At 31.5% G+C, this 13,415-nt stretch overlaps 2 protein-coding genes across 2 annotated transcripts in view; one reads left to right on the plus strand and one right to left on the minus strand.

Annotated features, from left to right (window-relative positions):
* LOC115891815 (tyrosine-protein kinase transmembrane receptor Ror-like) overlaps positions 1 to 413 on the plus strand; it is a gene marked incomplete at its 5' end in the record, with an annotated part of 3,587 nt that extends 3,174 nt beyond the window's left edge. The window contains one exon of the mRNA XM_030912386.1: positions 393 to 413. Coding sequence (XP_030768246.1) covers positions 393 to 413 — 21 coding nt within the window. The remainder of the gene's footprint in view (positions 1 to 392) is intronic.
* Positions 414 to 430: 17 nt separating this feature from the next.
* Positions 431 to 13,415, minus strand: part of LOC115891825 — a gene marked incomplete at its 5' end in the record, with an annotated part of 24,713 nt that continues 11,728 nt past the window's right edge. The window contains 2 exons of the mRNA XM_030912395.1: positions 431 to 438; positions 11,840 to 11,981. Coding sequence (XP_030768255.1) covers positions 431 to 438; positions 11,840 to 11,981 — 150 coding nt within the window. The remainder of the gene's footprint in view (positions 439 to 11,839; positions 11,982 to 13,415) is intronic.

The raw sequence follows: 13,415 nt of genomic DNA on the forward strand, positions 1-13,415 counted from the left end.
AACATTTGTTTATCTTTCATTTCGACCCTTGCGTAGGGTCTCTTTTTATTCCTACGGAAATAAAACGCTTGTTGCTGTGTATAAAGTTCCCAGGTTTGATTAGGGAAAGTGAAAGATACCAAGAGTATTGATTTAATATAAAACAAAATTTTAATTTTATCAATTTATTAGATTGTCGATATAATTGTACAGGGTGAGTCAACGATGGAATAAAGTCCATTATCTCATTTGTTTCGATGTTTACAAAAAATAGATTACATATAAAAGTTATAGGGATGGTTAAGACACATATTTTAAAATTATTATAGAGTATACAGGGTGCTTCAAAAAAGTATGGCGAATATAACATATGTTTTTTTAAGGCAACATCCTATTTTTTATTTTATTTTTAGATTCTGCGTAAAATTCTGTAAGTTTTTTCGGTATAATATTACATACCTAAAATTAATAGTTTTTATAATATTTCAATTTGTTTCAACAAAATGTTAGATTTCAATGTGGTAAAAAATTGTCAGTGATGCCATTGTTTCTGAAGTTGGACATCTAAATTTTGGTAGGAGAAATTTATAAAGATGAAGAAAAAGATATATATAAAGATATTTTAGATATATGCTACAGGGTGTTCAAAATATATTTATGAATTTCAACTATTTCTACTAAAATCTCAAATTTTTTAAATGGGACACCCTATATATTATCATTTTTTCTGATAGATTTTACAAAACTCTTATTAATTATGTCATATACCTATTTTTAATAATTTGCGATTTATTCCAATTTTTTCTATTTGTACCCATATTTTTAATACAATTGCCCTATAAAATCGTAGTTGCCATGACAAAACAAACTATTTATTATTTATCTTTAACAAGTAGCTTAATAATTAGTTACATTTGCTGGTATTAGTTAAAGTTGATTAACTTTACTCAAATAAACTAAAATCGCAGTTGTGAATTTCTTGGTGTATTTCTATATTATGAAAGATGACACTTGGATTTTCCTTCAGGACGAATATCCCCAGATTAGGGTAATACTAGATTACCTAATCGTTGAAGACTACTGATATAGGAATTTTCTTCGACATACAGTAAAGTTTTTTTTCTGGTAGTAATTCTGGTTTATAATTCATTTGGTAAAGCCAATATTTTTACTGCCGCGAAACCGTCCAATTACACACTGAAGTAGTTTTCTAGATAATCTACATCTATTCTTATACTACTAATCAAAGTACTATATAATATATAGTACTGAACCAAAAAATATATTTTTTTGGCTTGTTCGTGTATATCAGTCACATTGACTAATTAATTTCAGCAAAATCTGTAACTATTATCTCTGCCATTTATACTTATTACAACAAATTAAACTAAAATTCAAATTTTGTTCTTAACTTGCTTAACAGACAAGAAATTTTGACAATTATTACTTTTTGTCATGGTAACTATGATGTTATAGGGTAATTGTATTAAAAATACGGGTAAAATTAGAAAAAATTGGAATAAATCGCAAACTATTAAAAATAGATATATGAAATACTTAATAAAAGTTGAAGAGTTTTGTAAAATATATCGGAAAAAGTGATAATATATAGGGAGTACCATTTAAAAAATTTGAAATTTCTTAATTTTAAGTAGTTAAAATTCATAAATATATTTTGAACACCCTGAATGAGGTGCGCCACTCTATATAAGATTATATATAAAAAAGTTATGGAGTTTTACGCAGAATCTAAAAATAAAATATAAAATAGGGTGTTCTATTTAAAAAAACATATGTTATATTCGCCACATTTTTTGAAGCACCTTGTAAACTCAATAATAATTTTAAAATGTGTATCTTAACCGTCCCTATAACTTTTATATTTAATATTTTTTTGTAAACCTCGAAACAAATGAGATAATTGACTTTACTCTATCGTTGACTCACCCTGTACAAGCAGCTGTGTAGTCATTTTTACTCTGAGGCGACGTATATAATAGATTGTTTCGATTAGTTTATTTTATAGATCCTATCTGTTGTTTTATTTCCTAGTGTCCGTTTAGGAAATAAAACAACGCTCCATTTTCCCAAGTAAAAGCCCAGGTTATAAAGCATAACAACAGATAAAACACACCGAAGGAAATAAATTTATTATTTTTACTACTTTTAGTCGCATAATGTTCCGTCGGGATGATATAAAATAGAGTAAAACGGCTAAAAAATTGGTAGTTTTGAACATTTATTTTATATGGGTATTTTTTTGTTTAATATACGTAATAACTACAGCGTAGAATATTTTATTTTTGGTAAGATAACCAGTGACGTACAGTCCGTCAAAATATCCGTTAAATGAATTCAATCTCTTCAAAATTATGTTACCTTAGAATTATTAATTAACAAGTGGAAATGATACTAAAATACTTCTTGAAAAAACTACAATCTATTATTTCTAATAGATTTGGAGATATCGATTTTTAAATTCTAATGGTTTGAGTTCTAATAGCGCGACCACTATCGAACACCCACTCAATTCCACTTATTTTTACCAAAAATGCAAGTGTTTCTAGCTTGCACTTAAAAAAAATTCAAGCTATAGGGAAAATTACGACTCGTTAATATATTTATTAACGTATCATTAAGTATCACGAGACGTAATTAAATCGAGCAGAGGTATTGATTGTCGACCGGTTAACTGCGACAAATCTGCTATATCCCCTTCCACGTCTCTTAGCGATGTGTACAGTTTCTCGGTTTATTTCATACGTCGTTTGGCAACATGTTTACTGTCCTCTCTTTGTTCAGTACATTATAAACGCATTGTACTCTTCTTACATACGGAAATCTCGACCCAAGACTAACCTTTGCCAGCCACTATATATATATAGTTCTACAGGGTGTCCCCGAAAAAGCTACATATCGAAGTTGCGTTTTTTGTAATGGAACACCCTATATATTAATTGATTTTCGGATTCTGGGAGAAAAATAAAGGTGAGTTTTATAAGAAAAGTATACGACTAAAATTTTGACATATTTAACATTTTGTAGAAATAAAGAATAATTTTTAAATTACAATAAAAGCTACCTAAATTCGAATTTACCCTGTATAGCCCAACATGTAGTTAAATTAACTATTGTACTTTAAATCAAATTAAATGTATATTTATTTACTCAGTAGTTTTATACAGGTACCGGCGAAAAGTTATTACTCTTCAAAACAGTTAAAACACATCTAGGTGGCGCCACCTACAAACGGGAACCATATTGACGTCAAAATCAAATTTCTCATGTCAAAAACACCCATCCAATCAATTTTCATCCAAATATTGACGTTACTTCAGAAATTATTTGAAAAAAAATCGAAATAAAATGAAACTTCTACACCCTGTATCTCCGAAACTAAGCATTTTAGGACATACATTTATACAAACTTTCTTACTTATTTTTACCTGCAGAATATGCTGCCGAAGTTTCCGGAATACAATTCGACCACCCTGTATAATATGTCATTCTATTTAGAGTGTCATTTTTATCGAATAAAGTAAAAAATACCAAGGGTACCGCTTAAAAATCAAAAGTTGTAATCAGTTCCGGTAAAACAGGAAGTGACCGAAAACAATTGAACACGTCAACCAATCCTAATTTATGTCACATACTAACATACCAAATCTCATTTTTTTATCTGAAAATAAAAAGTTATAGGGGGTGAGCCACTTTTGAGACGCACCCGGTACAAATAGCGACGTTTTTTGACACACCACCAGTATTAAACAATGCAAAATCGAAATAATAAACCGACCCAAGCTCGCAACCCTTAATAAAGCAACAATAGAATTCAATTAATATCGAAAGTTTCGGGTTATAACTCACCTGGGCCGTATAAATCACACCTTATTGTGGTCTTCGGGCTTATTCGCAAGCTCCCCAATGAAATATATCCCCTCCCCTTTACCCGGTTTGCTGTTGACCCCCCTTTCGCGTTGTTTCTGTGTATACCTCTTCTCCTAGGCTGCCCCTTTTCAAACACACGGAACTTGGGACACTGTTTAGGTTTCAAACTAAAAGGATATTGAATCAGAGTAATAAAAGCAGGAGCCGGATAAGGACAGCTTATTTGTAGATTGCAGATTGTATGGGAAAGAGGAAATCCAGTTTTTGCGACGGTTTTACAGAGGTTATAGTTCTCCATCATTTTTTGTGTCTTAGAAAAGTATTTCGAGTGCCTTAGCATAGTACTAAGGGCTGGCAAAGGTTAATCTTGGGTCGAGATTTCCGTATGTAAGAAGAGAACTGAACAAAGAGAGGACAGTAAACACGTTGCCAAACGTATGAAATAAACCGAGAAACTGTGCACATCGTAAGAGACGTGGAGGGGATATAGCAGATTTGTCGCAGTTGACCGGTCGACCCAATCAATACCTCTGTCAGCCTCTGTCAGTACTTAAAGTTCTAGGCAAAGGTGTACGTCATCATGTTCAGCTTCACGATTCAATTACGTCTCGTGATACTTAATTTGTTTATTTATTAACGAGTCGTTGTAATTTTCCCTATAGCTTGAATTTTTTTAAGTGCAAGCTAGAAACACTTGCATTTTTGATAAAAATAAATGGAATTGAGTGGGTATTCGATAGTGGTCGCGCTATTAAAACCCTGAATTCAAAAATCGATATCCCGAAATCTATTAGAAATAATAGATTGTAGTTTTTTCAAGAACTTTGTTAATATTTCTGCTGTATTCTCTTTGTAGACAGTATGTGAAAATCTTTATCAATAAAAAAATTACACGATTGCTGAAAATTGCTATGCTCTAAAAGTAAATGGATGGATTGTTTACAATTTTTGAATGGAAAAAACAACCTTATCGAATTTTTCTTATAAACATATCGTAAAATATCCGATCTTGAAAATAAAAAAAGTTTCAATATCTAAAGTGGTCTAAAGGCGTATCGGCAACGCAGCAACAGCACACCGTCGCGCATCGCGTCGGTCGGTCGCATTTCTCTCACTCCGACTTAATAAGATCCCTATGCGATTTACTTCCACACATGTAAATGCTGACCCAAAAGTAACAGTTGCCAGCACGGTATATAACGGGATTTGGTTTAAGTATTTAATACTCATTTCCAACTACAGCCTATTGCTGCCTTCCCCCGTTACCCTACGCCACATCTCGATTTAGAGCGTCATCAGCTTCTAAGTTACGAGCTTCCATTGCTTCCGTAACCGTTCCGTTCCAGGATTTTCTAGGTCTACCTCATGGTACAAAGAATACAAGGTATGATATTGCGCAGGTTGGTCGCTACGTCACAGGTGATAACAGGCGCTATTGGTCAGTACTCTCCGCGCGCCAGTTCAAATCGTCAAGATATTCTTATAAACCTGTTTTTTTGTTTATATACCGTCATTGAATTATCGCTAAGCAAGTTACTGTGGAGCAGTGCGTAGGAGTCGGGCTAGGGAAGCGAGACCGGAGTTCGATTCTCGGCCGGGACATAACTTTTTATTTATTTTTAAATACTGTTGTATTCTATAGTTTATTTTTGTAGTATAAAAAAGCACTATTTATTCTGTTATTTTTTAATCTCCGGTATTAATATAAATTGATTGTTGGCACAATACCTCATTTAATATAAAATAATATTCTACTTTTTGAAATGTATCGGGCCCTATTTGTACCTAAAAGTAATATATTTTTAGTGATATACCATATTGTAAACTATTTAATATTTCAGTCACTTGAAAAGTTAATTTGCATTGAATAATTGCCTACCATTAAAGGAAATTTGAGCTATATAATCTTTGATGGGCATATTCTGAGTATGCAAATACTTCCTCTAAATTTTGGGTTTCGTTCAACCGATTTATTCTCAAAACCTGAAACATCTACATATAAAAAGAAGCACAGGTCCTTCTATCAGAATTACAATACATTCATCTGCATTGGCATTTTCTACTTTTTGATGGGAAACTTCAACTTCCCAACATATTTTAAATGATGTAACAATTCCTCTTGTCGTTACTTTTCCATAGATATCCTCATCTCTGTCCTCATGTGAATTCAGAGGCAATGAACATGAAAATTATTTACCATAAACATCGCAAACTAAAAACCTAATAAACAATTTTATACCGAATATAGAAATAAATTTAGTATTCTTACTTATTATTATCGTCCAAATCCATGTTAATAGATAATTATTTTTAAATATATTTTTGGAACTGCTGGTTTTAGTAATTATTAAAATAAACGAACTAAAAAGTCTTAAAAATAAACAATTCTTAACCATAACCCCAAAAAATGCAGATCTCCTGTCAACTTTCTTTATTTTATATTTATTCCTTATTTTCCTAGTGACGTCACAGGTGGTATGCGCGAACTGAACGAAATTGGAGCCGCTATCGATCATACCTTGTATTCTTTGTACCATGGGTCTACCTCTCTTTCTTCTGCCCTGGGGAGCCCATTGAAAAACTTTTTTTGGCCACCTGTTCTCTGGCATACGCAGAACATGTCCAAACCATTTCACCATTATTAACCCTTATTAAAAACCCTGTAGAGCTCTCTCTATTTTAAAAATGTGCTCTGAATTAACCTACATATGTTCACAAAATTTGATTTCAATACAAACTGGCGTTCTCCTTGGAGCCTCCGCAGCGTATGAGAGGCGCACCCCTGAACATATTTGTTTACATCATATATGAAGAAAGATATAAACAATTATTGCAGTCAGGCCAAGTAACTCAAGGCACGTAACAGTGTTAAGTATCCTTTCTTTCCCTTGATCTAAGCAGAATTTCGGCTATTGAACCGAGTGAAAAATTTACAAGTTTACCTCGGGCGTACTTAAGCTTGAGTGTGCCGGCAAAGAGACAGGACTTGTTTAAGCTTTCAGCGTCTAAATTATTAAGATCCAGTTTCGGTCTTGGATAGAGGAAAAAGCGACTATTTAGCAAGAAGTAGTTTCGTTCAAAAGGAGAATTAAAAAATAGGAAGAATAAAAGTTGATAATGGGATTTTTCTCAAGTTGCAGGAATTATTAAACGGGCTCTGAAGTTGTAACTAAGTCATTAAAAGAATATTAAAATTATATAAGAGTTACTTGCCTTGAACTGCTAATAGAGAAATTAATTCCACGCTGTGTTCGACATGATGTGGATCAACCTGCTCTCACTACCGGTTTCGGGGCCCTACTTCATCATCAGGTGAGCTTGGGTCGTTTCCACAAAATGTCGAGCACAGCGCAGAGTATATATACTCTGTGGAAATGGTATATATACTCTGTGCTCGATATATACTATCTGGTATATAATACTCTGTGCTCGTCTGTTTACAATATTTGACTGAAGTTCACTACCTTCATGAGCAACGAAATCCTAAAAAGAAAAACCTGGCTCTAAGGAAAACTCCAAAAGAAAGATTGTTCTTTATAGCCATTAATAACTTCAACTAGTAAGCCGAAAAAATACGGCAGGACTATGTGTAGTCCTTGAAAAATAACTCCGTTGGGCAATAAAACTTTTGGAACTTTTCACCCCCGATTCAATACGTCCGAAGAAAGGCTAAATGGCGCAGTTCGTCTCGGGGGAGGTTCGACTTCATCAAAGAAACGATTTATTTCATTTTTGTTTGGTATTAATTCGATTCTTTTCCCACCATTTTCGTTTTGGAGATAACAGAACCGATAGGGATTGTCTGGAAGAAAGTGTGTAGGTGAAAAAGAAAAAAAATAAATAGTAATACAGGTGAAAAAGAAGATAAACTCCAATACAACTTGAGAATTATCAAAAAATATGACGAAAACAACAACAAGAAAAATGTGCTATGAAAATTAAAGCTTATCAAATGTGGAACAAATTAACTAATATACTGTACATATTTAATTATTCTTTTAATGACTTAGTCTTATTAGCAAATAATAAAATGGTTTATAATTACAACTTCAGAGCCCGTTCAATAATTCCTGCGACTTGAGAAAAATCCCATTATCAACTTTTATTCTTCCTATTTTTTAATTCTCCTTTTGAACGAAACTACTTCTTTCTAAATAGTCGCTTTTTCCTCTATCCAAGACCGAACCTGGATCTTAATAATTTAGACCCTGAAAGCTTAAACAAGTCCGGTCTCTTTGCCAGCACACTCAAGCTTAAGTACGCCCGAGGTAAACTTGTAAATTTTTCACTCGGTTAAATAGTTGAAATTCTGCTTAGATCAAGGGAAATAAAGGATACTTAACACTGTTACGTGCCTTGAATTACTTGGCCTGACTGCAATAATTGTTCATGTCTTTCTTCATATGATGTAAAAAAATATATTATATACAGGGTGGCGCCTCTCATACACCGCAGAGGCTCCAAGGAGAACGACAGTTTGTATTGAAATGAAAATTTGTGAACATATATAGGTTAATTCAAAGCACTTTTTAAAAATATAGAGAGTTCTACAGAGTGTCCCCAATAAAGTTACATATCAAAGTTGAGTTTTTTGTAATGGAACACCCTATATATTAATTGATTTTCGGATTCTGGGAGAAAAATGTAGGTGAGTTTTATAAGAAAGGTATATGATTAAAATTTTGACATATTCAACATTTTCTAGAAATTAAGAACAATTTTTAAATTACAATAAAAGCTACCTAAATTGGAATTTATCCGGCATAGTCAAACCAAAAAGTTATGCAGGGTGAGACAAAATTAATATTGAACATTGGTCATCTTTAAAAGCATGTTTATTTTAAATGAAAAGCCCAGTATATTATTGCGATATTCAAAGGAGAATTCACAGGGGGCGGATACAGGAATTTATTTTAGGGGGCCCAAAATGAAAAGCAATGTAGAATATGCTCTTTAGGGCGCTATTTTTAACGCAAAAGCCTAATATTTTACAATACCAGATTTTAGGGGGGCCCCATGGGCCTCCCCCCTGTATCCGCCACTGAGAATTCATGTCTCTTCAAAATATTATTAAGGTTGCCTACCCCTCAAACAAAAGATTTACCTGGATATTTTCATTTACATGATTTGATCTGTGTAGATATTTATTATTTCATAAAATCTAGGTGGTTGTGATATGTCTACGTTACTTCAACATAGCTGTCAACAACAAAACAAAAAAATTCTCAGAAATTTGCCGAAAATGCAAACTTATCCTACATCAGAGAGAATTGATATGATTCTATTAGTTGGTGAATGCAGTGTGCATTAACATAATTTCGACAACTTGAGAGAAATTATTAATTGTAGCTGTGCTTTTCGAGGTAGAACTCGCCACATATGCCTTTTAAAATGAAAAGATCTTTTTGAAAGACAATCATTTTATGCAGTTAATAGGAGAGGAAGCATTTTGAGCATTTGATTTCGAGAGCGCGGAAGAGAGATAACATCACGTATCGGCACAAATTACCTATAACAGATGCGAAAGAAAGCGACTGCATCGGAAACCGCTCGGCAAACCCGACACGCCTATTGAGTGGTGTAAATACACCAGTCGTTTAGTCCGGAAACCTATGCTGTGTCGTATTCGCTTGCTGGAATGACATAGTGCGTGGTTATATGTTTCTTTTTAAAAACGCGTGTAGGATTTTTGTTGAACTTTTGAACTGTTATTTCTAAGTTTTGGTAATTTGTATATCTTATTTAAAATATGATGCAAATGTGTTTATTTATAAGGAAAAAAAAAGATATTTATAGTATAAAAATTAATTTATTTAACAAAATTTAATTAAAAATGTGACAAAATAGTTACCTTTCTATTGGTTTTATAGAACTTTTTTTTCGACTATATTTCTTTATTTGTAAATTTAATACATCAAATATTTTCAATCTAATAAATCATTTAATGATGTAAATAAGAGGAAATTTCTCACATGGGTGGTCAAATTTTATAGTTTTCATTATATCAAACAGCCTCTGAGAAATGTTTTCAAGTCAAAATGCCTTTAATTATGTTTGACTACATCGTTAAAAAGGGTCTTCAAATACATCAATGTGATATTTGTCTCAAATTTGCAAAAGAATCCGAATCTCTGGATAACTCGAAATTATTTACCCATTTAAAAGCCTTTGATCATGAAAGTGGAAAAATTTGTTCATTTTATTTACAGGCCGGAAAAATTATTTATATTAAATTTTGATGAGTTTTGCACTGAAGAAAACATTCAGAGGCTGTTTGATATAATGAAAACTATAGAATTTTACCACCCATGTGAGAAATTTCCTCTTATTTACATCATTAAATTATTTATTAGATTGAAAATATTTTATGCATTAAATTTTACAAAAATAAAGATTTATATAGTCGAAAAAAGTCCGATAGAACCAATAGAAATGTAACTATTTTGTCACATCTTTAATTAAATTTTGTTAAATAAATTAATTTTTATACTATAAATATCTTTTTTTTTCCTAATCTCCTACGAGCTGATATAATATGACGAGCAATCTATTAAATTACTGTGAGATTATACAGAAAAGTCCACAGACTTCGAGACATAGGAAAATCAAGTCCATTTAGCGTGTGTCCAAATATTGACAAGTTTTCAAGTGACTGATACAATTTTTGAATTTGAATTGTTTTTAATGATACTAACAATTTTAGTTCAATTTTTAATAAAATTTATTTAATATTAATAGAAATCCAGGAGATTTGAAACCTCTTTTAGCGATTTATAACATTCTCAAATGAATTACAGGTGCCCTTATTTTCTATGAAAATCACACAGCTTTTTTCATAGTCGCTGCAGTTGCTATAGCTATAAAAACTAATTTTTAAGTTGTGAAAATTGCGACACACGCTAAATGTACTGGATTTTTCGTATGTCTCGAAGTCTGTGGACCTTTTTGTATGCCTCGATAACATATTGGTGCAGATTATTTTCACCCAAACAAATAATAACCCAAACTATACATTGATGCGGATTGTCTATGAACTCTTTCTGAAGGTCACAGAAACCTGAACGCGTAATTCGGTGTTCTTTCGCATCTGTTATTTGTAAAGTCGATTTTTATGTCTATCTATATATTATCTAATTAAATTGAATATCTTATAGAACTTTTGCGGTGCTGTTCAAAACTCTAATCAGAACTGTTTTTTAAGATAGTATTTCCTTAGTTCAGTCGATTTTTATGTCTATTTATATTGTCGGGCATTAATGAAATTTTTAATTATTGGTATTTTAAAAAAATCAAATAGCATATCTTATAGAACTTTTGCGGTGCTGTTCAGAACTCTAATCAGAACTGTTTTTCAACACTGTATTTTGCGCGTAAAGTCGATTTTTATGTCTATCTATAGTTTCGGGCATCAATGAAATTTTTAAATATTGATATTAAAAAATCAAATAGTACATCTTATAGAACTTTTGAGGTGCTATTCAGAACTCTAATCAGAACTGTTTCTTAAAATTGTATTTCCTTCGTTCAGTCGATTTTTATGTCTATTTATATTGTCGGGCATTAATGAAATTTTTAATTATTGGTATTTAAAAAAAAATCAAATAGCATATCTTATAGAACTTTTGCGGTGCTGTTCAGAACTCTAATCAGAACTGTTTTTCAACACTGTATTTTGCGCGTAAAGTCGATTTTTATGTCTATCTATAGTTTCGGGCATCAATGAAATTTTTAAATATTGATATTATTAAGAAAACAGATTACTTATAGTTAATTTGTGGTATCGGGCTTTTCAGTCACAGAAAAGCTCATGAAAGAACACGCCTTGCGTAACCATCTTCTGATGCGTGTCAAATACTCGTCAGCGAGTAATGGCAGTAGTAGTAGTAGTAAATAAATATGAATTTTGAATTAATTTAATTTTTCGATTTTTGATTTTTTAAATAATATATTATTATTTTCGATATTTTCTTACCATATGTGGGTGGTATTAAATCTGGATTGTTATCGTCCTCTGTCAATGCGTCTGTCATAATGGGCTGAACCAAGGGATTTAAAGGGGTTTCTTCCTGCTTGGGACTGCAAATTTGGGGGTGGTTTCTAACAGGGGTTTCAACCTGAAACAATACACGGTATTGATATATTGTAATATTAACCATTGTACAAAGTTTGTTCTCGTTGTCATCAATAATAATAAACTGTTCTAACAAAGCTTTGAATAAAAACATTAAAGGAGTATAATGCTATCTATGTACTCATCCATTAGAGGCGAATTCAAAAAATCATGAATCTCCATTTTTGACAGTTTGTTTGACGTTTCAATTGACACTTTTGAATTTGATTTGAAATTTTGCGGATCTTTTGTGCTTTTCTGAGGTTGTTTTTATTTATTTATTATTGATATGCTCCTTTCTTAATCTTTTTATTTATTTTTTTTATTCAAAGGTGCTAACAAGGTGTTCTTATAACTTCATTACCCAAATTAATTTTTAACAATTTATTAATTTTTGAGAGATGAGATATTCTGATGAGAAAAAATGAGATATACTGATGATTATTCATTAATTTTTGAGAAAAGATATAGAGTACTGAGCATTTAAAGATATATTTTCTGTGTTGGTTTTTTATTATTATTTTATACAGGGTGAATCTTAAATAAGTGCAAATATTTTTAGGGATAGCATATTTCGACCCCAGAAACACGACTATGAGCAAAATAAAACACTAAATTACTAGACTACATCAAAACACTTTTACTGTTGCAGATGACTAAAACTTGCTTTAATCATCTGCTGATGATGCTAACAAGGTTAAACGGTTAACGGTTAGCGGTTAGTTAAAAGGTTAAACGCGCGTCCAGTGTAAAAGTAAATGTGTTCTAGCGTAGTGTGGTGATTGAGTGTTTTATTTTGCTGTTGTAACATCAAAAGTTCCAACCCCAACTGTAATCAACGATTATGAGGTTTTCGTGATTTTTTTGAAAATTTTTGAATTTTGAAAAAATTTTGGAATTTGTTTTTAGTTTTTTACTTAAATAACATAATTTCTTGATAATATGGCAACATAGGTAGTAGATTAAATTTATAAGAAGAAATCTCAGAAAATATTAATGGTTCTCATTTTTTTAAATTTTCAAGTAAAACAGCAAACAGCTCGGTTATTTTGGACTTATTTGAAAAACGATAAAGACAAAATATGCATCTTTTATCGAGATCTACCACCTCTTGAAATGTTTGCACTTATTTAAGACTCACCCTGTATATCTAAATAATTTTGAAAACAAAACTAAATTATTATATCAATTTGATATAATATTGATGCGTTCTACAAAAGTTAATGAATAATTATGCATGGTTTTAAACAAGCAGTATTTATAATATAGGAAATTCAAATAATTCGTTTTCCGACAGATTGAAATAAATTGTCTGATTGTTTGACACTTTTTAATGTCAAAAGGAAGCTAGATAAAAAAATTAGAAAAATATACGTTTTAAAAACTAAATCTTAAATAACTTAAAACGATTTATTTTAGATATAAACAATACATGTAG

Source organism: Sitophilus oryzae, unplaced genomic scaffold (assembly GCF_002938485.1).
Source record: "Sitophilus oryzae breed Bouriz unplaced genomic scaffold, Soryzae_2.0 scaffold_1008_pilon_pilon, whole genome shotgun sequence".
In the NCBI taxonomy this organism is placed as follows: Eukaryota; Metazoa; Arthropoda; class Insecta; order Coleoptera; family Curculionidae; genus Sitophilus; species Sitophilus oryzae.